We start from the raw sequence: 26,635 nt of genomic DNA on the forward strand, positions 1-26,635 counted from the left end.
GCAATAAATCAGTTATTTTAAATAGTAAAAATATTTCACAATATTACTGCGTTTGCTGTATTTTGGATCAAATAAATGCAGGCTTGGTGAGCAGATAGAATTCCTTAAAAAAAAAAAAAAAAATCTTACTGGTCAAAACCGTTTGACGTAGTATATATATAGCATAAAAAGTTGAATTATATTATTATAAATATATAATTTCTTAATACACGACACAAAAAATAGGATTCCTTCTTTTGAAATTAAAAAGGCAAAGACAGGTGATACTGGAAAAGACATTTATTATTTTATCCCCAAAGCCCAGTGGACAACAAAACACTCCACCTTTTTCTCTTTGGTGTAAAAAAAAAACTGCGTTTGCTGTATTTTGGATCAAATAAATGCAGGCTTGGTGAGCAGATAGAATTCCTTAAAAAAAAAAAAAAAATCTTACTGGTCAAAACCGTTTGACGTAGTATATATATAGCATAAAAAGTTGAATTATATTATTATAAATATATAATTTCTTAATACACGACACAAAAAATAGGATTCCTTCTTTTGACATTAAAAAAGGCAAAGACAGGTGATACTGGAAAAGACATTTATTATTTTATCCCCAAAGCCCAGTGGACAACAAAACACTCCACCTTTTTCTCTTTGGTAAAAAAAAAAAAACGAGAGGGAGAACATCCTTAAGGCAACTACAGCAAATGAGTTAAGTTCATAACCAAATAACCACTCACAAATGGTGGCTTCACAGCAGTGCAGATGGAGCTACAGCTACCTTCAGTCCAAACCATCATTTAACACCACTGTCCCACACCTAATAAATAGGGTAAGTCATTTGTGTTGCTGTAGGGGTTACAATAACAACCCACTGTAAAATATATACATATATTGCGTTTGTATTGGTATACAATCCTCAGAAGTACTACAGAAGCGGGTCTATGAGAAGGCTGGAGCAGATGAGTTACACCATTCATCAAGTTTTACAGGAATGCCAATGGTCTCAAAACAAGCATAAGGAAACTTCACTCCCTTTATCAAGTTTAATTCACCATTTCTGATGTCAAGCGCCACAGCAAAGCATTACTGTAATACTCTAAAAGGGAAGAGGCTCAACGGTTGTTTTTAACAATATCAGAAAAAGGGGTTATATTTCTTGACTAAAAACAAATGATTGCCAAATCAGGGGACATTTTTAATAATTACCTTAAGATCTTTCAGCCCCTGGAGTAACCCTGGCCAGCATTACACTGGTGAAACAAGAGTTTGGGTATCCTAGTAACACTTCATCCATATGCAACAACAACGACCCTTGGTGACAGCACAATGGGCCATAACACACCATATGGAGTTCAAATTGTCTACAGCAAACATTTGGGGAAGTGCTGCATTTAAGGGAGTCGCCAAGAGCATGCTAACTACAGCAGAGTGGTTCTGTTCTTTAAGGAGTTCTTTGCGGTTGCTGCAGAGAAGTTTAACTGCATCTCCAAGCAGTTGTTATTAGAAGCTGGGCAAAGCGGAGCAAATATTAACAGCTCAGTAACAGTGGAATAAAACACCAAAAGAAGAATTTGATATTCTGTAAACCACTGAAGAAAACAGGACTAAAAGAATAACAGCAAATTTTTAGTTTACCTAGAGGCCCGGTTTGTAGTGTAACCTACAAAAGAACTAAGAATAAAACAAGACATCTGGAAAAGGACACTGAAATTGTATTAAGGAACATGATGTGAGCAACCAATTTACTTCGCTAATCAACCCTCCAAAACTTTCCTAAAAATGTGGTTGTCATAAGGCTCTATTTGTGGCCAGCTTTGAGTTAGTCAGTCCTGCTTGAGAAAAGGGGAAAATTAACGCAGCATACCAAATGCATAAGGAAAATTCCTCTTCCCCAAATTCTTCGCACCAAAACACAGCTTCTTTAAGGAACTCAAATTATGAAAGTAATGAAAAATGCGTGTAAAATGAAGGCTAATACGGCATTGTAATTGATCATTTACCTTAAAAAAAACAACAACATTTAGCTCTGTACATAATTACATTAAAAAATTATAATAATAATTTGACGTCTATGTACAAGAGGGAATTTAAATGGCAACCATTCTAGTTTTGAAGACATTTTCTTCTCTGGCCTATGGTATGTGACCTGGTGCAATGCACACAAGTCATCAATACAGGCTAAAAATGATGCAGCCAAGAATCACAGGCTCTATCAAAAGGGGCCTTTTTCATCCCCCACTCCTCACGAGGATGACGGAGGGGGGGAAAGTAGAGAGAGACAGAGAAGGTTGCGATATACTCTCCACTTCTCTCTGGGGCTCCTGGTAAGCAGAGAGGGAGGCAGAGCAGACTTTCAAGGCCTCACAGAATGACATAGGTGAACAGGGCCATGATGGCCGCGCTGATAAGGCCAGAAATGGGCACAGTGACAAACCAGGCCATGAAGATGTTTCTGAACAGTCGCCAGTCCACTGCCTTCTTGGAGCGCAGCCAACCGACAGCCACCACTGACCCGACCTGAAAGCAAGCAAAAAAACGATACACATTCAACAACAAGTTGTAGTTAGCAATCTCATTCAAATAGCCTCTGTCTAGGACTTGATTTGCATTGGTTTGTTTTGCATACAGGCCCATCTTACCTTGCAGTGAGTGGTGGAAATTGGAAGACCAATATTGGAAGCAACCACAACAGTGACAGCTGAGGCGAGCTCAATGCTGAAACCACTGAAATTAAACAAAGCATTGTTTAGGGAAGTCTGCCAGTTGGGAGGTTGTGCTCTGTACAGCAGGTGCTGTCTGATGTGACAACATGGCTGTGTTTATACCTAGAGGGGGTGATGGGGGTCAGGTCCTTGCCCATGGTTTGGATAACTCTACGGCCCCAGACCCACAAACCGACACAGATGCCCACTCCTCCATACAGCAGCAACCAGATTGGCGTTGGTGCACTAGATATAACTGACCCACTCTCATAGACCAGCCACAGAGCAACCAGGGGACCAATTGCGTTACTGAAAACAAAAGATAAGTTAAATTGCTTGAAGTGCTTAAGATTATAAAGCATTCTTAAATCTTTTTTGAGCACTGTGCAGTACAATGCTGCATTACCTGACATCATTTCCTCCGTGAGCAAAGGAGCCAAAGCAGGCAGTGAGAATTTGAAGGAACTGGAAGAGCATTGACACTTCAGGTCTGTCAGCATCAGCTCTATCCTCCGCCAAAGAACTATGGCTGCTCCCAGCATCATCGACGGCAATCTCCAAAGCAACCTCACCATCACTGAGACCTTCAGGTGCACCATTCTCTGCCACTGCGTTGCAGTAACTCGTGTAGCTGTCCATGCGGATGCGCTTTCTCTCCTGGGTGCTGGCTTTTTCCTTGTCGCCATCTTCGGAAGCACGGAAGTCAGCTTCTTTCGGCTTGAAGTCTCCGTGCATGCCGATGATGGCCATGGTGTAGGAGGTGTAGCTGTTGTTGCGGCGGATGGGCCGGTCGCCACCCTCCCCCATGCAGTCTCCCACTTTTGCCAGATGGAGTTTGTGCAGCAGGTCCTTGTAGAGGCCAGAGTCTTTGTGAACTGTGTGGTACTGAGAGTAACCATTGCTAGGAACGGTGGGGCCAGTGGTGAAATGAACATGGGCCATCTTCGGAGCTGCTGAAAACAGAATCAAGTCACATGATCAAACTTCGACAAAAACAGTAAACGAATGTTATGATTGGCATGGCATGTGAGGCCCTACAGACTTACCACTGTCCGTCTCTGACTCTTTGTAGTCCTTCTGATCTGCGTCATCTGAATCTCCAATGTCAAAGGTGACCCTGCGCTCCTCAGAAAGAGGTGGGGCCGAGGGGATGTTAGAGGACAGGGCACTGGACTCCTCAGGGACAGGTTTCAGGATGGGACTGTGAGCTTCATGCAACTCCCTCTTCTCCATCAGAGGACTCTCAGAGGGACTGGAAGACTTTACTTCACCTGTGTATCAAATGAGTTGGTCAGCTCCAAGCTTGCTAGCAAATTAAAAAAGGCAACAGACAAGTACATTAAATACACACAGATTAGGCAGAAAAATTATCCATTTCATTACTTTATATTAAAATACAGGTGCTTTCAAACTTTTAGTTGCCACAGATCCCCCAAATATGATCATCCTCTCATACTGAATTAACATTACAATATTACACATATAAAATATTAATATCATTAAAGTTGTACATATCAATGTTAAAAGTATGAAATATGAAGTTTTAGAAGTTTAGAAATTAAGATTATTTCCACATTTAATTTAACCTATGAGTCAAGGGTTTAATTAAATGCATAAATTTTTTTTTTTTTTACAAAAAAAGACATTGTATTAACATTAAACTGAGAACCCTAATTAGTTGAGTAAAGGTGAATATGATCAATCATTTGTGATAAGTACAAAGGCTGGTAAGCACTTTACTCACTGGCAGTTCCACATGAGCACTCGATTCTATAAACTTTCACAGGCAAACTGTTTGCTTAAATTGTCACTATAACCCTACATTTCAAGGACAGCATGACATAACTCAGGGTCCATCGTCCACGGATCTGCTCATAGGTGTCAAAGCACACGCATTCTATTTTTCTACGAGCCTGCACTACTTCCATGTCAACACCTCAGCTGGACCACGGCTATGCCAGTTAAGTAGCCAAAGACCAATTAGTGGATCACTATGACCCAATTACGCTGTCCATGCACAGCCAAACTATACAGCTTTAGATAAAAAAAAAAAAAAAAAAAAAAAAAAACAAAAAAAAAAAAAGACTAGACAACTAACAGACTGTTCTAATCTAAAGCTGGTATTTCTTGGAAGTGCAGTTTGTGTTAGAATATTTAGTGTTTTTGCCTGTTATGTGATTTGAGGATTATAAAACATATGCTTGCCATTAAACTTCTGTTACCGTGAACTGTAACCGAGATCACAGCTGTTAAGATACTTTTTACTACATTTCACAACTTTAAACGAATAAACCCTGTACTTTTGCATGGCATGAACAAGGATACAGGAAAAGGATAATTTAAACAAAGAAAACCTCATATAGAGTTGACAGATCTTAATTTGTACTGAATCCAGAACATTCCTTTAAAGAGTATATTGTCTTTCTAAGTGACTGATGACAATGTGCAACTGGATATCCCTCAGTACTACTGCTAAGGATTACATAGATTTTATGGTTTACATGGTTAAAATTTAAAACAAAAACAAAAGACAGATACTTACATTCGATCTTCTTCTTGAGCCGAGGGCAGACAGCAAACCAAACGATGATACCAGTGACCACGGCCAAGCCGATGGAAATGAGCAACACTCCCCACCAGGGCAGCTTATCAAAGCCCAGCACTGCAGTCCCATCGTTCACAGGTGGAAAGGGACCAAGAGGGGTGTCGAGGGAAAGGAGAAGAAAGGAAAGGTGCTTTTGAGACAACAGGCAGCATGTGCTACCATCGACACAGACAGCATTAGTGAATGGACAGGGACATTGTGGATTCCTGCTTGTTAGTAATGGTGTTGAAGTTAAACATTAATAAGACATAAGAAGTGGATTTACTGCATTCAAAAGTTGCTTACACACCCTTTCCAAAGAAAAGAATATTCAGAGAAAAATACTTAGGCCACAGGCTCTCATTTATCATTTTCTGTTAGAGGACTATTGTGAGGAGCATTCTATAAAAAAAAAAAAAAAGTACTTGCTCCACAGGTTTAGAAGTCCATAGAAACACGAGCCAAAACTACCACTGCAACCAAGTGTCAAATATCTTGGTCACATTCAGAATGAAAGCACAAGGCCTGTCCTCTTACATAACACTTCAGGTGAGATGTGAGTGTGAACAGCAGCAGCAAAACTTTGCAGTGACAAGACACAAGTCCACTGTACCATATGGTCAGCAAGTGTGAGTACCTTAAAAGACTATTGCGACGAGCAAGGCACCAAACCCCCAACTGCTCCCCGGGTGCCGCAGCAAAAAAATGGCTGCACACTGCTCCGGGTGTGTGTGTTCACTGCTGTGTGTGTGCACTTTGAATGGGATAAATGCAGAGCACTAATTCCGAGTATGGGTCACCATACTTGGCCACATGTCACGTCACTAATACTCCCCCCCACACGCACCTCTTTGGGAGGACGAAAAATGTGACCACTGCTGCAGAAAGGTTATATCGGAGCAAAGACTGCAGTGGTAGCTGCAGTGATGAAGAATGCGCGCTGCATGCTCAAGGAAGAGTACTGGCGGAGCAAGCTGGCCATTTATGAATTCCCCATGGGGTCCAAAGCCAATGACAGACAGACAATGAAATGTGTCAACATAGGTTCACGAGACCAAAACGGAGGTGAAAAAAAGGTATTGTAAATGTTAAGAGCAAGACTTTGTCCAAATGAAATGGGGGGGGGGGGCTGCATTGGAGTAGGTCTGTGAAAAATAAATAGAAAGACAGGTTGAGAGATAAGAGGACAGGGAGCAATGGGGCATAAACTCCTGTGCCGTGCCACACGCACATATTACTACAGGATGCTGCAGGGCATGCCATGCTTTGGTTATGCAACTTTAGTTCAATCTCAGGAGACAAGACACCAGGAATGCCTTATTCTTTGAATAGAGCTCTGAGGTACATGAAGGAGAAACAGCTGAACTTTTCAAAACCCAAATGAATTAACAGCATCTAAAGGGACAGAACAGGTGTGGCCAGAGGAGGTGAGGGGGTGAATGACGGAAATAAGAGAAAGGCCAACGAATGGGGCCCTGTTATCAAGTATGGCAGTCTGGCACAGTTCCTGCTCAGTGTGAGAAAAGCAGCCCTGTGCATGTGAGTTAGGCAGGGAAAGCATTTATGCTCACATCAACATAGTTTGACAAACACTCCACCACCAAAGGGGAGCAGCCATACCACAAACATGCAGTGGGATGAATGAATGGAAGTGGACTCATTTCCTACTTCACCTCACAATAAAATTTGCTATCCCATGGCTACACAATAACAAGTTGTTCCAGACACGTTCAGCACAATACTTCGACCCGGTGACGGGATGACGATGGTTTATGAGTCATTGTGGGCTGGGCACTGGTGTTTATGCAAATTATGCCATTTGTGGTCTTTGACTGCCACCCATTGTAGGGGTGGGAATCTTTAGACACTTCATGATCCGATCCGATTCCGGGAGTCAAGATCTGATTCCAAAACGATTCTTGATCTACATTTTTTTCCTAATTAATTCTTCTACTGTGCAAATACATCTTTACAACTTTACATTTTAACCAAAATGGCCATTTCTATGCTTTTTGTTTATAGTTGGAATCTCTGTAAGTCAGTACTTAAAATCCATCTTAAACTTAAAATTCACCACAGTACTTAACAGCCATCTTAAAAATATGGGTGTGAATCTTCACTGGTTTCACGATTCAATTCAATTACGATTATCAGGTCAACGATTCGATTCAACTCAATATCACGATGCATCACATTCTCAATATTACTGCACATGGCTACATTTTCATATACATTTTATATCAAACTTATTTTGTGCAAATTTTACTTAAAATTTTTTTTATTATATAAGCAGGCTACTTTTTAAAATAATTACTTATTTTAAAAATAAGTGTTCTTTAAGTAGGCTATCCGAAAGTTTACAGACAAACATAGTTATGGGTTTTTTTTTCCTCCGCATTATTGCTGTTTTGATTATTACTGATGAGATCACAGACAGTGGCAGCTTTAACAGGCTGCATTCACACCGATTCACACTAATGCACATTTCTATTTCGATATATCAGATGTTTTGTCCTGTTCTGAAAACATAACTGAATGTTTACATCAATTTCGTATAAAAGTATTTGGAGATGCAAGTGCATTTAACCGCAGCCGCGATCGAGCTTCAGGACATCAAACACAAAGCACACGTGAATGTCTGTCAGTACGTGAGTTTCGTGCATCTTATACGTACTGCATTCCAAACAGCATAAATGAAAGCTTATCTAAAGTAAAATACTGAAATATCGGCGGGTGGAAGCACACACTGTCAAGCAATGCGCACATGCCTCACAGCACATATTCTGTGCAATGAAGCCTGCAGCGATTGTCTCTAGCGCACACACACGTTACCGTATGTGGCGAAAAACCATGCTCGAAATCGATTCAGAACCATTGAAGAAAGAATTGCGATGCATCAGAGAATCGATTTTTTTCTCCCACCCCTAGCGCATTGTGAAAGTTTCAAGCATTTTTTGATAATTAATTGAGATCATGAAATAAACTTTTATGGTGTCCTAACATTCTACCTTTGTAACACTACTAGGATGCTGTTGAGAGACCCCCAGTTTTTTTTTTACCCCTGCCACTAGTCTAGTAACCACAAATGAATCTCGCTTTAAACAAAAATATATTTTTGACACTGTGAACCATTTTGAGTCATGCTGAATAAGTCTGGCCAAATATAAAAACATTCAGTTACAAATTCACAAAGTCTGTTATTGCTGCCTTTTGTGTTTGCTTTGTATCCCCAGGGCAACCAAAACTCCCCACTGTCTGTTTTTCCAAAGGGGAAGCAGACTGGAAAGCAAGCATTGAAGTACTGGGGGCGGGAGGGTGTAGCCAATCATCATTGCCCTTATTCTTAAATTAGGAATATGAATAATACAAGTAAACGCCAGAATACACTATAAAACTTCAAATCTGAAAAGATTTTAAAACACTAGGCATCAGACGCCTGACGATGTTTCTAAAGGGCTACAGAAAACAAAATTGGTATAATACAGTAACAGATGAGGTACACGCACTACTAGACTATTAAATCGTTGTGAACACAAACTAACGCCAAAACATGTGCCTTGTTGCTAGGAGACACATGACAAATGAAAACAATGTATTCTAAAATCGGCTTAAAATATTAAACAAGTTTGATCTCCTCTGACTGGATGGAATCTTAGTCTGAAGACTGTGCCAATCATACACTAAGAGTTTTTCTTTGAAATATGGCAACTGTGCTTGCCCAGAATCTGCAGACTGGCTCTGACTTTTGGCAACTAGTATAGACTCTTCTAAATAGTAAATTGGGGCAAAAATCATGTAGTTTATTCCAAACTTTAAGAGGAGTTATTTTGAAAACTAGTTGACTGACTAAACGGATTAGAAATTAGAACAAAAAAATAATTGTTCACCTACTCGGGTCTCAAATGCTGAGAGCTGCTAACATTAAAAACAGAAAGAGGGCTTGTGTCATCTGTATTTTGCATGGGGAGAACTTTCCAGGCACTGTGGTTGCTGAATGACCGTATGTCAGAAACTGGGGGCAGGGGTGGGTTATAGAACATGATTAACAGTGTTGAGAGACACCATGTTTGGGAAAGGGGATTATTAGAAGCGGAACCCTGACTTGTAGGGATGTAACGATTCACTCAACTCACGATTCGATTTGATTCAGGATTTTGATTTCACGATTCGATTCACGATTTATTTTTTACAAAATGAGATTTAAGACAAATTATAAATTAAAGGGGTCTTTTTATTATTGCTTGGACAAAATACTGCACATTTCTTTGTGAAATTGAAATATAACACTATAATAATATACTAATATAGCACTTGTAAATTATTGCTCTTTTGTTGGTTTTGATTGCTTCTATTGTCCTCATTTGTTAGTCGCTTTGGATAAAAGCATTTGCTAAATACCAAAATTTAAACAATGTAAATGTAAATAACAAAACTAAATTGAAATTTTAAAACAAGCCCCAAATCAAATAAATAACAAATAAAATAATTATCGTCATATAAACAAAATAAGTCTTTGTCTGTGCTCTTTGCATTTAAAATTAGAGGCAACCAAATTACTTTACATTACATTATATAATTTCGAAATTTTAAGCAAAAACAGAATGGTTTGACTTGAAACTATGCATAAAAAATATCTGCATGAAACAAACAGCAGAGGAACTGAATGAGACGCAGATTCACTCTCTGCCAACAGGTGGTGCTTAATGCGTTTCCTTGGTTTCCGCTGTAAACAAAGCAGCGCTGCACTTATGAACTGTAATATGCATTATACAGAGGCAAGAGGAAAATAAAAAATACCATCTAAACTTTTCTGAAGACAGTAAGTTCCCCTCAGACATACATTCATATAAACTCCTGCCCCTAATTGAACCGCGATTTGTTTAGCATCTCAACCGATTTGAATCGTCACATATTTAAATAAATTTTCAACCGGCTGGCGGTTAATCGTTACATCCCTACTGACTGGATGTGCATATCACACCTATATATCACATGCCAAACTAGTTTGAATGGATTAAACGTTTTCTACAGTATGCGAGTTGGAATGTGTTGTTACCTTCATACTGCACAAACGCTTAAAACAAAACCAGAAGAACAAGGTGTTCCAAGTACCAGCGCAAACACACCGCTTCAAGGAAACTCCACCTAGTTACATACTGACTGAAATTTTACAGGGCATGTGTGCCTGCGTTCAGCTCCCTTCAAAAGACAAAGGAGGTCGATCAACAATTCATGACATGCCGGATGCCTCTCTCACCCCCCCCTCCTCCTCCCCGGTGAGTGCCGGTATTGTCCTGTCCTGGGAGACGCTCTGAATTAACTGAATCTGAGTGAACTGCCTTAAACAGGCTGAGAGTGGGAGGAATAAAGGGACTGTGTCTGGTGATCTGGTTCCTTTAAAGCTAATCCAACAGCAGATGACATGACGATGTCACTAAGTGTGGCCAAAGATCAGGATAAGCTTATGCCAAGATGTCTCTGCTATGACAAACTACGTCGACCTGAATTGGTGTGGGAGATTGTGAGGATATATGTCCTTGTCCTGATGCACTCAAACAGCTCACATGATGCGTGTCAGCTGATGAATTTGGCTGAAGAGAAACCTCATTCTGATTGATTCAGAGTCCTGAAGTGACACTGGAATGATTTAATGGGCTCTAGAGGACAGTCTTTTCATTTTGAGAAACTATTAATCTTTAAAGTGATTAGATGAAAACCACTACAAATTATCTGAATGGTCTAAGCATTTAACATTAAGTCAAAAGGTTTTGTAACAATTAAACTTAATCTTACTCATTTTATGTACTTGACTTAAGGACTTTATATATATATATTAAAAAAAAAAACACACACTGACTTCCCATAACTAACTTGCTTAACTATAGACTGCCCAAATAATAACTTTCTCTGAAGCCCTACATGTTGCATTAGGATGTCTAAAGTCGAAGGTGTGTGTGTTGCTATGTGAATGTGTGTATGTATGCTGCATCTTGCTGTGCCTACGTAAAATGCGCCCGCCTGGAAGTGCATGTGTACACTCAGTGGGTGCATTTTGCGTCATACTCTGGCCTGAAGCCTTCATTTAACGGCCCAGGCCAGTTGACTTCTTGAATTGTTGAGCCCTGTGGATAAGAGAAAACAAAAAGGAGCAAAGGTTGCTCATTTAATAGGGTTTCAAATTCAAAAGGCAAAAGTATTCAGAGCTCAACAGTTAACGGCACTCAAAAACACTGAGTGCTTTCTCTACGGTGGCTGATGGTTCATTTTGATGGGCATGAATTCTTTATTCCACTGTTTTTTCTCTCCTATAATGGAGAAGGAAAAACACTCTCATTGAGGTCATGAATAAAGGCACCACATGCCTGCGTCATGAGTGCTCCACTGAGTTCTCCAGAGCCCAGTGGTTAAACACTGCTTTGCCTTAAGCACTGTAAACACAGTCTGGCAGAGTCTGGGCATCTGGTTAGGGTGTTAATGGGCATGCAAAAGGCAGACTTAGAGCAATACTTACTCGGTGCTCCAGTAAACATGATGGAGAACAGGTTGATTCCCATTGTAATAGCATAGAAGAATGGTAGGGCCCTCAGACCATTGGGCACTGGATCTTTCTGCAAAGAACAAAGTACAGACTGTTAGCCAACACCCAGCTTTGGTGTGATCTTATTCTTCTCATTCTACATCCAAGTTTGAAAGAAAGTATCAATTTATTTACCTTTTGCAAGATGAATATGCGAACAAAGTAGAAAAGAACTGCAGACATGATGCCAGAGAGGACAGGTGAGAGGAACCAAGAAGCAACTGTAAGAGAACAAAGAACAACGATACGTAAAGAAACAAACATCTCCAGTTTCTTGACTAACGTAATACTCACACAAGTGCAACTACAAATGAAACGTCCTTGTGAATGCAGCTGACTCACCAATTCTAAGAAGCTCCAGCCATTTGACACCCTGCTGACCTTTGGCGACCAATGAAAAGCCAATGGTAGCTCCCACAATGCAATGGGTCCCAGAAATAGGAAGCTTCAGAAAAGAGGCAACCAACTGCCAAGCAGCAGAGCCTTAAGAGCAATGAAAACATAAAACTTAAAAAGAGAAACCTCAATTTTACTTATTAAAAATGTAATTAATATTAGCATTAAGCTTCATAAAACTACTCACCAAACATTGCGCTGACTGATCCAGCCATCAACACGTGCTCTGAGCCATTGTACATGGTCACGTCGATAATACCTTTGCGGATGGTCTCGCTGACCTTGGCTCCAATCAGCACAGAGCCCAGAGTCTCAAATACAGTAGCAAGAACACAGGCCTGCCTAAGCGTAACTACACCTGATCCCACTGCTGTACCAAACGAGTTGGCAACATCATTAGCACCCACTGAAAAGGCCAGGATAAACGCTATGATGAACCCTAAGATTAGGAGCCATAGATAATCCGACATATTCACTTGAGCGGCAAGGGTAGTCAAAATCGTTACAGTGGCCAGAGTTGTCGACACCATTGTGCGTTGATGGTTTTCAAGTTATACAGAAAAAAAAAATTCACAATCTTACAGGGAAGAGATCCTAATATGAATAAATATATCAAGCAGCAGCACACTGGATATTTTAATCCCCAGATAATTGAGGTACTAGTGTTTCTAAATGGGTTTTCTGCCTCAGACCTACCTTCGCCCCTTTGCTAAACCAGCAAATCAAAGCAATCCAGACACCAGAGAGAGAATCTGCACTGCTCTGTTCTAAACTGATATGTAACGTTAAGGGAGAGGGTGGAGTGAGGGCCTATTGCTATCCTCTGAATAGACTAGATCTGTTACGGTTTGTTTTGGTTTGGGTAATTAGGCAGACAGAGCGGACATCCATTATGCAACAGACTCAGTGAGTGAATGGTAGCTCATTCCTGGAAAAAAAAAAAGAGGAGAAAGTGGGAAGGTTCCCGTGTTACGCAACAATTTCACTGCAGAGAGGCCAGAACTTGGACACAAGTAGGGTTGGGTATCGAAAACTGGTTCCATTTTAGAACAAGGTATTAGATAAAATGCGTGCATTTCGATTCTGCTTAACGATTCCTGAATGTGATTAAAAACTATTTAAGTGCAGGAACAGAAAGAACTTGCGCCCTGTTTGCGTGTAGCGCACACGAAGCGCAATCACAGAGAACAGAGGTTGCGGTAAAAAGTAATCACTGAATCTACTTAAGAAAAGCGAGTTAACATAACTGATTTTTACAAATTTGTTGAATTTACTTAATTACACTGTGTTATGTGAACTTTCAGGTGGATGCAATAGTTAAACTAAACAACTTTAGTAAACAGTACTTAAGAGCATCTAGTTTGTTGGATTAAATCTCACCATGTGCCCTAATAACTCCAGACCAGTAGGTGGTGGAAGTGCACACATAGGTGGCGGAAGGTTGGTTTAAACAAAACATCATCAGAAGAAGACAACGAACTGAACTTCAGAGTCAGATTGTGTTTGAAATGTGGCCGCAAGATTAGGTGTGAATCTACTTAAGAAAAGCGAGTTAACATAACTGATTTTTACAAATTGGTTGAATTTACTTAATTACACTGTGTTATGTGAACTTTCAGGTGGATGCAATAGTTAAACTAAACAACTTTAGTAAACAGTACTTAAGAGCATCTAGTTTGTTGGATTAAATCTCACCATGTGCCCTAATAACTCCAGACCAGTAGGTGGTGGAAGTGCACACATAGGTGGCGGAAGGTTGGTTTAAACAAAACATCATCAGAAGAAGACAACGAACTGAACTTCAGAGTCAGATTGTGTTTGAAATGTGGCCGCAAGATTAGGTACGTTTTTGGTGATCTACTTATAAACTATATTGTCAGTGTGTGCTATCGTTTTTGAGGAAAAGAAAAGGCTGGTTTTATTAGTTTTTACTGACGAGCATTACTGTAACAGTCAGTTAGCGTACTAGCTAGCCAGTGGCTTACAAATTAGATTACAAGCATCGATCTTCCTCTTTACTGCTAGTTATAACATGAAATAAACGTGAGTAAGAATCATAAAGTATGTTGAGCGATACAGTACAACTTAATGAAATTTATCATGTATTCTACAATTCCATGTTTCCACATAGTATGTGCTTATTCACATGTGCGCTTAATGAATCATACTTTGCAGTTTTGTGAAACCCTGCACAGAATAAGTAGATATTCATTATATGTTATGCTGAATGCTTATGCTTTGAGTGATATTAAATATGAGTTTTTTTAATAATTGTACAGACATCTGACATCAATGGGCGATGAACAGCAGTTCTCCACGGCCTTCCACTCTTCCTTGAAAAGGACCTTACTGATTTTACAAGACATGTTTTTTAAGTAATTTTGTCTGTTACATTCTGGTTATTTAGTGTAATACAGACAACTCTTGAGACCTGGCAAGAAAAAAATCAGGACACAGAAACAATATAAAATTAGTTTCTGTACCTGAAATTTAGTTCAGTTGTATTTATTTATGATATTTCTAATTGATTTGTTTGTTCCTATCTTATAAATTACTGTTTACTTGTCTTTAACACTTTAATATTTTAAATTGATATTAATCTAGTTGTTTTTTGCTGTGGTATTTTTTTTAAAGCATAGGCAAATTCCTCTTGCAGTGTTCTGTAGGCTGCTAATTTTTGCTCGTGTTATTCAGCTGCAACAGAATGCTTTGTAAAAAGACAGAATAAATGTTTGACATCTAAATGTTTGACTTAATTTTTTTATATCTTACTGGAATCGAAACTAGGAATCGATAAGAATCGGAATCGATAAGCAGAATTGATAAAATTCAAACGATACCCAACCCTAGACATAAGACTATTACACAAAGCATTTATTAGCAGTACTTTTTTTGCATAAAGCGGAGCTGAAGGTCTAGAAAACTTTAACTGTACAAAAAAGGGGGCGCACCGAGAACACAGAATGAATGCATGCATGATCATAAAACAAAACTCATACACCAAATGGCAACTGCTTATGCACGAACTACAACCGATGGCTTATGACTACAATAATCAAGCCAACACTTTCAAGGTCACAATATGTACACTTAAAGGGGTCATATGATGCGATTTAAATTTTTCCTTTCTCTTTGAAGTCTTAAAAGCTCTTGGTGCCTACAGAAGATCTGTAAAGTTGCAAAGACTAAAGTCTCAAATCCAAAGAGAAATTCTTTATAAAAGTTAAGACTTGTCAACGCCCTCCTAAAACAGCTCGTTCTAACACGCCCCCACACGTCTACGTCACGATGTGGGAAGATTTACATAACGCCGCCCAAATGTTCACGCAAAGAAAGAAGGTGTAAATTTTATTCTCGCTGTAGTATTGTTGCTGCCGCCGCCATGTCGTGAAGGCGCTGTGTTTTGTTGTGAAAGCGAAAATACTTTGTTTGGCCTTCCAAAAGAGGACACGACTAGAAATCAGTGGTTGAGTTGTATTTACAACACTGTTCCAGAACAGTTCAACCCAAATATTCAGATGTGTTCAGCGCATTTTATGGAGGACTGTTTCCTGATCCTGGTAGAGTAGACTACAATGCCGGCTGTTCTGACTCACAGACTATAACAAAATATTTTTAAAAAGTACATTTTTTATATTTAAAGAATTTACCACTGACGATTCAAACGCGAGTTTTGGGCAGTGTAGAGTAGCACTTGTTGTTTGTCATTTCTCCGATCACAAATGCAGACATGGTTTTAGGTGCATAAAATGACAGTATATGTAATTATAATGAGTACTTATGTCCCCACTGGATGCAACAAATGCCTCGTTTATAATGGGTTTCACTGGTTTTGTCTCATCGCTCTGGCCGGACATGGCATCAACAATATGGTGAGGGGCATAACATTTCCGTCACACGCTTGAGGAATTCGGCCAATCACAACGCACTGGATAGCTGGCCAATCAGAGCACACCTCCCTTTCAGACCGATGAGCTTTGTAAAAATTGACGCGTTTCAGAAAGGCGGGGCATAGAGGAGAAACAATAATGTACAGTATGTGGAAAATAATGTGTTTTTTTTACCTTAAACCGCATAAATAAAATGACAGTATATGTAATTATAATGAGTACTTATGTCCCCACTGGATGCAACAAATGCCTCGTTTATAATGGGTTTCACTGGTTTTGTCTCGTCGCTCCGGCCGGACATGGCATCAACAATATGGTGAGGGGCGTAACATTTCCGTCACACGCTTGAGGAATTCGGCCAATCACAACGCACTGGATAGCTGGCCAATCAGAGCACACCTCCCTTTCAGACCGATGAGCTTTGTAAAAATCGACGCGTTTCAGAAAGGCGGGGCATAGAGGAGAAACAATAATGTACAGTATGTGGAAAATAATGTGTTTTTTTTTACCTTAAACCGCATAAACACATTGCATTACACCAAATACACAAATTAATGTTCTTTTTAGCAACACCATATGACCCCTTTAAAAAAAAAAATAAAAAAAAGTGATCAAAGTCAATTGGACCACTTTGTTTTATAAGCCCGAGAAGGCAGAACTTTGAGAGAACAGACACTAGTATTCAAATTAAGCCGTCAGCGCATTGGGGTCATGTGGCTTTCCAGCACATTCCTGCAATGCAGCCTTTATTGGCAAAGAAACGCAGAAAATCCCTGATGAAATGCGGTCGACGGTCCCTCCAGGGCTGTTTGAGCCAGTTCTCCCCGCTCGCGCTAGACACGCACTTCCTCGCTAACGTTAGCTTGAGGAAACATTACTCGAGAACCCTATAAAAATAAAAAAAAAGTGATCAAAGTCAATTGGACCACTTTGTTTTATAAGCCCGAGAAGGCAGAACTTTGAGAGAACAAACAGACACTAGTATTCAAATTAAGCCGTCAGCGCATTGGTGTCATGTGGCTTTCCAGCACATTCCTGCAATGCAGCCTTTATTGGCAAAGAAACGCAGAAAATCCCTGATGAAATGCGGTCGACGGTCCCTCCAGGGCTGTTTGAGCCAGTTCTCCCCGCTCGCGCTAGACACGCACTTCCTCGCTAACGTTAGCTTGAGGAAACATTACTCGAGAACCCTAAAAACGGCCGTTTTAAACAGCTAAAATTCGCTGATATTAATATTACAATAAAATATTACACTACTTCAGTGCAGAAATGTTGTAAGGCTCTTAGTTTAAGAAGGCGATATCCATTTTTCCTGCGCGCGCCGGCTCCGCACTACACGTGTCGTCATTCATTACACACCCGCTAACAGCGAATATAACGTTATAAATCAAAATTACTTTATTGAATTACCAAAATAACCCAAAAATAAAATTGTATACATAAAACAACATATATGAGTGGCACTGTGGTGTTAACTAATCGTAAAGAGATCCTGGCGTTTTGTTTTCCACGCGAGTCAGCTGACAAAGCCAGAGCTCGCGCTCATTCTAACCGTTCAAATTAGCCAACGGAAAAATGTCGACGAGAAAGTAAGACAAATATCACTCACTGCCAACTAGAATGAGAAAAAAATTGTTTTTACTCACCACTCAAACAAAATTGTCGATAAATGTCGATTTAGATATTTTTGCCACTGCAGCCCGCCCAGTCAACTTCCCGTAGCCGCGTTCCGCGCGCGCGGGGTGAGAGATAGCAAACGCTCTCGCTTCTAACGAAGCACTAACGTCGGATAAATAAAGTAAATTCAAAGCTTAAGACTACAAACAAGACACTGTTAGTTGTTTTAAGTTCTTGAATCAATGAAAAACTGGTAATAAACCGCTCTCAACCGGCTTCAGTTGATGAGTTCCTGCTTGTCCAGGCAACACATATATCATCCGGCTGCGGGGGCGGGGCCGTCTTCAGCCGATAGTGACGTCGAACAGTAAACCCCGCCCTCTGACCTTATTTGGCGATATCAGGAGAAACAAATGTTTTACTTAACCCAACCTTAGACTGTTCGACTCTATAATATGAAAATTAAAAATCTGTAGAATCCAGGCATTTTAAATATAAATGTAAGACTTTACGCAGCACCTACCCTAAAAATACTTCACTTCAGATGTTTACAGATGCTTTAAAAGAATGTTTTTTGTGAAAAGTAATTGAGTTATTTTTTAAATTTCATAATTGATTTGGTATTTATTTTCTCTGACGTTAAAGAAGTAAAATAAGACTATATATAAAAAGATTTAGATAAAGAGTGCGGATATATATTCACAAATGTGTTCACAAATATCTAAGTCGAGTTTCTTTAATACAGTCTCTTAATTATTCAAAAAAAGGGACAAAGTGTGATTGCGTATATATTAAAATAAAACTGGTGTCTGTTGGTGATTATTAATAGTCATGTGTTCAACTGTCAGATTATAAAGGCGTCTCTTGTTTCCCGTATTTGCATCTCCTGTGACACTAATTTTATCTAGTTCCTTTCGTGGGTTATCGGAAGTCATGGGATATATAGACTGAGATGAAGCTCAGTGAAGGTGATGCTGCAAGCTGTGCTATCACTCCCCCACGTGGCCACAGCAAAAAGTTACTTCAAGGGAGTATTTCTCCCTTTCCTGGTTCAGGAGCATAGGATTTATGTACTTCAGATAGGGCATTTATTGCCCATGTGAAATAATAAAGACAGGAATTATTATTTGAATGGGCTCAATACATCTAGATAGACAGACAGATAGATAGACAGACAGACAGACAGACAGACAGACAGACAGATAGACAGACAGACAGACAGACAGACAGACAGAAATTAAAACCAAATAAATACAAAAATAAAAAGAGAGAGAGACAAAATAATCAAATAAATAATGATAAAATAGATAGATAGATAGACAGATGGAGAAAGAAAGAAAGAAAGATAGATAGATAGATAGATAGATAGATAGATAGATAGATAGATGGTAGATAGATAGATAGATAGATAGATAGATAGATAGATAGATAGATAGATAGATAGATAGATAGATAGATAGATAGATAGATAATGAAAGCTTGAAGTTTAGTAGACAAATATAGACTGTCTACGCATGGATTTTAATAAATTAATTTATTAAATAATAAATTACTTAATAGTTTTGATGACTTAACTATTACTCCAAAATGTCTACTTATCCTAATTCTGATTACTCTGCATGGAATAAGGGGCTCATTATTTCATAGTTACAGCACGGACTAACTTGGTAAATCTGTTTAACTTTAAAGTTGTTGAGGACCTTTACCAATGGATTGACTTAAGGTGAGTCATGTGAACTTGCTGGTTGAGCTAGGGTGGCGACCAACGAAGACAGACAGCCATATTACCCTATTAGAATGAGAGGTTAATCCTCAACGTAAGAGACAGCCAATAGAAACTCGTAAAAACTGAGAAGGGCGTGGCTAAGCTCCACACTCCAGTCCAGTTGGTGGCGGTAAATGCACCAGAAGTTGGTTTGCCATCCGCCATAAAACGTTATTAGAAGAAGAAGAAGAAGAAGGGCGTGGCTAATAGGCAAGTTCGACGCAACTCGCACTGAGAGGTGTGAGGGCATGAAGCTAACGCACGAGGATAAAAGTAAGATTAATTTAAGGATAGGAATACGAAAAGTCAGTTTAGCTGTTATAAAATACCGGGTATGACATACCGTTTAAAACATTCGAGTGGTTGTCGTTGATTTAATCACAGTTTGCCCGCGTCGCATGTCATTGAATGTTGGCTAGCTAACGTTAGTTGATCTGTTATTGCAGTTGTTAGCAAATCTCGAACTGTTTGTTTATCTAGTAAATTAATATGACAGCGTCTCATAATGTGAGATGAGAATACAAAAAATAAAACAATATTTTTCTCTCGTGCATTTGAGTTGTCCATTAAAACCTGTCGTTTTAAATAGCAAGATAATCGCTAGTGCATGTCAAATTGGCGCTGCGTTGCACTTGTCTCAGTCCTCTGAATACATGGGAACTAATCTGTATAGTAAATCTTTGTTTTTTAGCTAAAAAGTGCTCTTCAAAGTCAAATCTAGATATCATCGAGTCGTGGTTCTAGAAACCGAGATGTTCCCCTCCATCCAGCAACGCCCCGTGTGCAATATAGGGGCCAGAGCGGTCCGACTGCAAAGCTTCAGCACTTTTAAATCAAGTGGTGCGATAAATAGCAAATCGTGGAGTTTGTCGTGGCTGGGTGAGCGCGTGGGCCTGCTGGTGTCTTGGCTCCAAACAGCAGGAAGGGGAACGAACAAGCTGGCCTGCGACAAAAAGAAGGCGAGACTGTTGTCTATATTCGCCAACCACTGTAGTTTTGTGACAGGCCAGAGGCTGAGAAGGGCCCTTCAGATAGGAGAGCTGTACTCAAACCTGTACTCTGAGAGGAGCAGGTGGACACTGGTGGGCAACATATGGCGGCGCCTGCAGAGCAAACACACTGGAAAACTCCTAGCAGCCCTGGCTGGGGTCTTCATGTGGGAAGACGAGAAGATTGGAGATGATGAGCTGAGAAGGTACTTCCCTCACTTCTGGACTGTTCATGTGGTGCTATTTGTAATTTTGGAATAAGACCCATAATGTGCCCCCATGATCTGATATTCACACTGGTTAAGTGTCTACAGTCCAACGGGCCCTAGCTTTGTAAACAAAACAGGCATGGCCCTTCTATTAACCAATCAGAAACGCTCTCTAGCTGTCAATCACTTTTCGTGTTCAGGTGTTATGGCATCAGATTGGCTGTTATGGCTTTAGAGGGCGTGGTTTTGATGACATTTTAGCCAAATGTTATTTGAACATGTTTGTAGCATATTTGGTATCATTTTATCTTCATGTTTACGCATTATTGTGGTTAAAGCACAATTCGTCTGAACTTGCGCTTTAGGTGTGCGTGGGAGCTGCAGGCACTGGAGTCGGTGAGAAGCCAGAATGTGAACCCAAAGACAGCCGTGTATGCGGATCCAGGCTGGGAGCTGGTCATGGAGAAGAAGAACTTCAGGGTTTGGAGGAGACCTATCCAGGGAAGCCATCTTTTTGAATACAGAGGTATGTTTTAAACGGTAAAACAACATATATTTATTGTCATTAATTAGTAATTACCGTATTGGCCCGAATATAAGACGACCCTGATTATAAGACGACCCCCCTTTTTCCAAATGTACCTTTTGGAAAAAGGCTTTTTAAAAACCAAATCTTGTTTTTTCTCAGTAGTAATTGTGTTTTCCTTTAGCCAAGAAGGAACAGTTTACCACTGGCCCGAAAAAATTTGTTAGAAAATGTTCAAACAGCCATAAATCGTAACAGGCCTGTTTTTGCTCTAAACGGCAACCAGCTCTTTTGTTTTATTTCAGCCGATCTCTGTTCTGGACTTGCACACAAACTGTGTTGCTAGCATTTTCGAAAATGTAATTTGTGTGGAAATACGAGGTCTGTAAATAGGACGTTAACAGAGGCCAGAGACGCTTAGGACAAATGCAAAGAGGGGAAAATACTGTAGCTGGCAGAGCAAACTCTCTGTTCATGATGCGCAAAATATTGGAAGAAAATCCTTAATATAATAATGAGGGGAACTGACTGTTTTCAGAAAAGTTTACATGGCGTTTTCTTTTCATCTCGCCTCTATAATGCATACTAAAGTAGTGTTCAGTAGCAGTAGCATCACTTCTGACAGTGAACACTGATGTGTTTTCTAACATTCTATCCAGTGGTCAGCTTTAAGAGAAGTATTTTGAATGATGCCATTTCGTCTTGTGATGAATGTTTGTAGTAAAGTGGAAAGCAGCTTTGTTAACATTAATTCAGTAACTTGTTAACAAATCATTTTGATTGTTGTCAAAAGTAGGCTATTAGTACTTTTGTTCCAAGTTGATACTGAAATTTAAAAAATTTAACAACACCTATTGTGTCCAATTTCGACCCCCTGCCAAATTATTACCCCCATTGTTGAAGTCGCAACCTGATTGCCTAATCCTAACCCCACACGTACTCCTAAACCTCAGCCCCTCCCTCAGAAATACGCAGTCGGACTCAGATTGGTCAGCTTGCCCAGTGTGTTGTGATTCGCTAACCGCCTAGTGCACGTTGTCCGGAAACGTCATGCCCCCTTACCATTACGAGTACTTGCATGGTTCGGGGGGCAGGGTTTATGTAAACATCGGGGTTAGTGATGTCACAAACCTGGGAAGAAGCTCGTTGTAGTCCCTACCAGCCTTTTTTGTAGTCTTTAAACAGCGATTTCTTTAAAAGAAAATATTTCCCTTTGCATTGAACTTTGAGTGTCGTAACTTTGCAGACATTGTTTATGCTCTAACGGCAATATTACACACTAATGTAACGTTTATTATTATTTATTAGCTCTAAAAAGGGGAATAGTTAAAATAATACGAAATGTTTCTTGAGCAGCAAATCAGTATATTAGAATGATTTCTGAAGGATCATGTGACACTGAAGACTGGAGTAATGATGCTGAAAATTCATGTAATAAATTACATTTAAAATATAAAACGGTTATTTTAAATTGTAATAATATTTCACCTTATATATGTTTCACATTGTATATGATTTTTTATATGTTTGCCCCTATTTTGAGTAATTTTATAGCTTTTTCCTTAGATTCCTTAGAATTTAGAAATTGAGTCATGCACAATTTTGCTGTATACATGTATTATTTTTTATAGACAATTTAAAAAGTTTTTTCAGACAATATTTACATAATGAGGATCTCTGAATTTCACAGATGAATTGGCTGCCATCATGAAAGTCGTTCATGAATTCTGCCCTTTATGCAGCTGCTGTTTCTTGACACCTGTTTGCAAAGATTTCACTTCCTCTATCTCACAGGCATGCCAGACTTCCTGGAGAAGCTTCACACCGCTGCTCTCAGAGCTAAAAATATGGATGTCGGTGTTCACGACTACGTCAATATCATCAAACCTACCCAACCCACCCAAGAACGACTAGCTGATAATGCTCACGCCAGTGGCCCGAGTCAGATCTACGCCTGAGTGTCTGGCCACAGCGATTGATGTACTGTTGAAAAAGGACCTGGAACAGAACATTTTTCACTTATGGGATCATTAATTGAAACCACAAAGAAATTCAAACCATCTTTTCCCAAAATTCATCTATGCCAGTCCTGCACTAGCTGTCATACTGAGCGCTCACATCCCCCATTTCATGAGCTGTTAGTTTGCTTCCTCTTTCTGTAGGGTGCATCTTAACCAAACTGCTGAGATGAGCCAAAATAACGGCATTTATCAATTGTAGATTCTCCTGCCAAGCAGCATTTCACTCCGCATTTAAATCACGATCATCAGAATCAATCATGCTGTTGAGATGCTGAAAAACAACAGAAGCATGCACACGCCCTACAAGTTTCAACTTCAGGAAGTCGCTTGTGCACATAAAGCCACTTTTTATTTTTCCACTATGTGGTTCTTTTTTCCAGTTTATACTGTGATGAGCTCAGCTGAACCAGATCGAGTCGCCATCGTCCTCATTTACCGTGTGAATGTTCACTGCCAGTAAAACCCAAACAGCCTTCACAGGATCACCAAAACCTCCTCTGGAAACATGAGAGGTGTGTCTTATGCCAACCGCAACATCCTCATGATCAGGCACAGCTTCCTCCTGCGCTCTAGAGGGCTGTTTGAAGTATAACATGTCTTTTCTACTCTGAACTCCAGGAAATGAGGACACTGTGACTCGATGTTGTAATGAAAGTGGAAGGACAGTGTGCAAGTCGGTATACAAACTCACTCGAGGATGCATTTTGCGCAAGTGCAAAGAATTAGGGGTGTTTTATTGTGATTGGGAATCCACTCTAATGGGATTGTCTGTGTTATACATGTTTACTTAAAAAAATGAATTGGTACAGTCAAACTTAGCTTGTTGATGCAGATTACACTGATTTTGATCAACCTGCAGACTTGAATCTAGATTGTTGTCCTGTTTTGGTCTCCGTCCCATCGTTTGACCTTTGTTTCATACTGATGTATGTAGTAACACCAGTGAAGTTATACATACTACAGTTTGCTTTGTGGAGAAAAAGTATATCAATCATCTGAGGAAAGGTACATGCATCTTGTGTCCGTTCTATCTTTATGGCCTTTGCAGAGGAACATCTGAAATGAAAGCAGATGAAAATCTTTCGAATCCCAGATTTTATTTGGTGGATGTGCAAATATACGCTTGTATGACATCCAGATGTCCTTTGTTTAAATGAGGTTCGCACTTAATAATGGCATGACATTTTTTGTTACACGAGTGGTAACTAAATAGCATAATTTTCAAAGGAATTATGTTGCACTTGAAATGTGAATGGTCCCAAAGATGCACCGTTGACTTAGTTGATTATGACATCCATATAATCAAGCATTTGACTTTCCGTTTTGAATATCTGCTCTTTACTGAAGGTGCAAGTAAACCTCAGCATCCTGTTCACTATTTTTCCATATGAATTTTTTTTTTATGTCCTTGTTTCTTTAATTTAGTCAGAATACCCTTGTCGCACCATTCTGTTAGGGTTCATCATAAAAAGACATGGCCTAAATATATTTATGTAAGTTTAACATCTAGATAGAACTGCCCTTTTTTACATCCCAGTGTGTTTAAGGGGAAAAAGACAGCAAAAATAGTTGTTGTTTTTGTTGTTGCTGTTAAGAAAAAAAAAAAAAAAATTATTAAAGGTGGTGATGATCATTTTCTATGATTTTGATGTTTAAAACTATTGTTCACAGTGGTCAGTCAAAAGGTATTTTATTAAATATTACACATTTATAGATGTTACACTCTATTGACATCATTTACCACAAAAATATTTTTTGATTTGTACATTACATTGGAAAAAAGTTTTTTGTTAGTTTTTTACTAACTGAGGTACAAGTTGAAATGATGTACTGTGCTAATATTGCATAATGACAATTTTATTTTTTTTACTCCTTAAAACAAATACAAATATCCCAGTGTCATGTCTTGTTCCGTTTCCCAAAAGTAACAATTTATTTCCATGCAAATTACATAAGTCCACTCATCCTGAACATGGTTGAGCACCACGTTTTCTTCCGTTTCATCTAAACATCATGTTGAAAACTCCAATATACACTAGAATACTGAAAAGTGCATTTTCTTCCGCTTATGATTTGTCAAAGCATCATGAGAAAAACTCAAACTCCACAGTTTAATGCGCTTGATTCACTTTTTCTAATATCTAAACTAGAAGTGTTCTCAAGTGAAATGGTGTATGTTTGAATGATTGAGACGCCAGGAGCTTGAGTTTGTTTTTTGCTCTAATGTGAAAATGATCCACCTAATTCATTAATTGGCGACAATAAAATAATTTGAAATCATTTCTGAGTCTTGTTTCATTTTTATTCATGTTGGCATAGTATCGATGACTGTGACCTTCAAGAAACAGGGCAGTAAATCTGATGTTTTAATAACTTTTAAGCATCATATGCAGCCACATCTGGGAACAACAGAATAAATGTAAGTCCAACAACATACTTCATAGATAGACTGCATTTACTTAATAGTCTAGATATGTATTAATGGTGTTTGCTAAGTATTATAATTTCTCCTATTGAAGGTTAGTGATCTAAATAAACCTCTAACCTAAATTAATACAAGGCCTCGGTTACACCTTAGCATCGTGTCGGCGAGCTTTGCACAAGCAAACGCCATTGACGTTCTCTTTTAAAAGTAAAAGTCAAGTCATGCATGTTACTTTTGTTCCCGTTCAAAATGCACATCACACCCAGACTGGCTGCAGTATCTGTGTATATTAATAAAATACATAATGGTAGTCATGATTGAACTTCCAATTATAGTGCATTTTCATTGGCTGGACTTCTGTAGCATTTATTAATTGATTACATTCATAGTTAGACATTCATTCATCCATTTTATGGTTGATATGCATCTTTTTTTAAACCCCTAAGTGAATCAGTTAAAGTGTTCAAAATCTCCATAAAGTGCTATGAATAATTCTAAAATGTGAGCTGGTCTCTGAAGAGGTCAAATCTCCTAAGATTCAATAAATAAAACACTTGTGCACAGGCAAACAGATGGCACGACTCCGAGCGGAGTCCATTACTTCGAAAATGACTGGAGCTGAGCAGTGCAACCTAACTTGACCTCAGACGGTAAAACAGAGTGGTTCATTCATCTAGAGACTGACTGTAAGTGCTGCTCTGCAGTGAGCGCCACCCATCTTCATGACCTCCTGACTGCATCTAAGATTGCATTTTTCGAACAAGGCTTACATTACTAAAGTCTTTTTGTCTTATAACAAGATCTTTTTTTGTTTCAGTAGTGAAAACGGTGGCTGATGTGCCAAGTTTGTTCATATATTTTCTTATGATGAATGAGCATGCAACTGGACTTCGACATTTATCATAATTTGCTTTCAAACCAGCTGTAAAAAATGAAGAAAAAAACT

The 26,635-nt window shown here is 39.2% G+C and overlaps 2 protein-coding genes across 4 annotated transcripts; one reads left to right on the plus strand and one right to left on the minus strand.

The window, feature by feature from the left end:
* Positions 1-261: 261 nt before the first annotated feature.
* LOC107555522 (sodium-dependent phosphate transporter 1-B) lies at positions 262-18,086 on the minus strand. 3 transcript variants are annotated; one of them, XR_001605170.1, is made up of 12 exons: positions 17,784-18,085; positions 12,435-13,175; positions 12,194-12,334; positions 11,987-12,072; positions 11,786-11,882; positions 5,233-5,352; positions 3,737-3,961; positions 3,097-3,643; positions 2,814-2,999; positions 2,628-2,712; positions 659-2,505; positions 262-351 (listed from the first exon to the last, which is right to left on the minus strand). XR_001605170.1 is itself a non-coding variant. In XM_016238348.1 (11 exons), exons 2-11 carry the CDS (start codon positions 12,775-12,777, stop codon positions 2,350-2,352), a joined length of 1,983 nt encoding a protein of 660 aa, XP_016093834.1. In that variant the 5' UTR covers positions 12,778-13,175; positions 17,784-18,086; the 3' UTR covers positions 567-2,349. The 3 variants fall into 3 exon arrangements, 2 of the variants coding, with proteins under 2 accessions (XP_016093834.1, XP_016093833.1); XM_016238348.1 differs by lacking the exon at positions 262-351 and having other exon boundaries at positions 567-2,505; positions 3,097-3,640; positions 17,784-18,086; XM_016238347.1 differs by lacking the exon at positions 262-351 and having other exon boundaries at positions 567-2,505.
* Positions 18,087-19,721: 1,635 nt separating this feature from the next.
* Positions 19,722-26,557, plus strand: LOC107555505 (stAR-related lipid transfer protein 7, mitochondrial-like). Its single transcript, XM_016238329.1, has 5 exons — positions 19,722-19,792; positions 20,525-20,714; positions 21,083-21,243; positions 22,247-22,249; positions 26,535-26,557. Exons 1-5 carry the CDS (start codon positions 19,768-19,770, stop codon positions 26,555-26,557), a joined length of 402 nt encoding a protein of 133 aa, XP_016093815.1. The 5' UTR covers positions 19,722-19,767.
* Positions 26,558-26,635: the final 78 nt, after the last annotated feature.

Source organism: Sinocyclocheilus grahami, unplaced genomic scaffold (genome assembly GCF_001515645.1).
Source record: "Sinocyclocheilus grahami isolate Dianchi unplaced genomic scaffold, SAMN03320097.WGS_v1.1 scaffold536.1, whole genome shotgun sequence".
Taxonomy (NCBI): domain Eukaryota; kingdom Metazoa; phylum Chordata; class Actinopteri; order Cypriniformes; family Cyprinidae; genus Sinocyclocheilus; species Sinocyclocheilus grahami.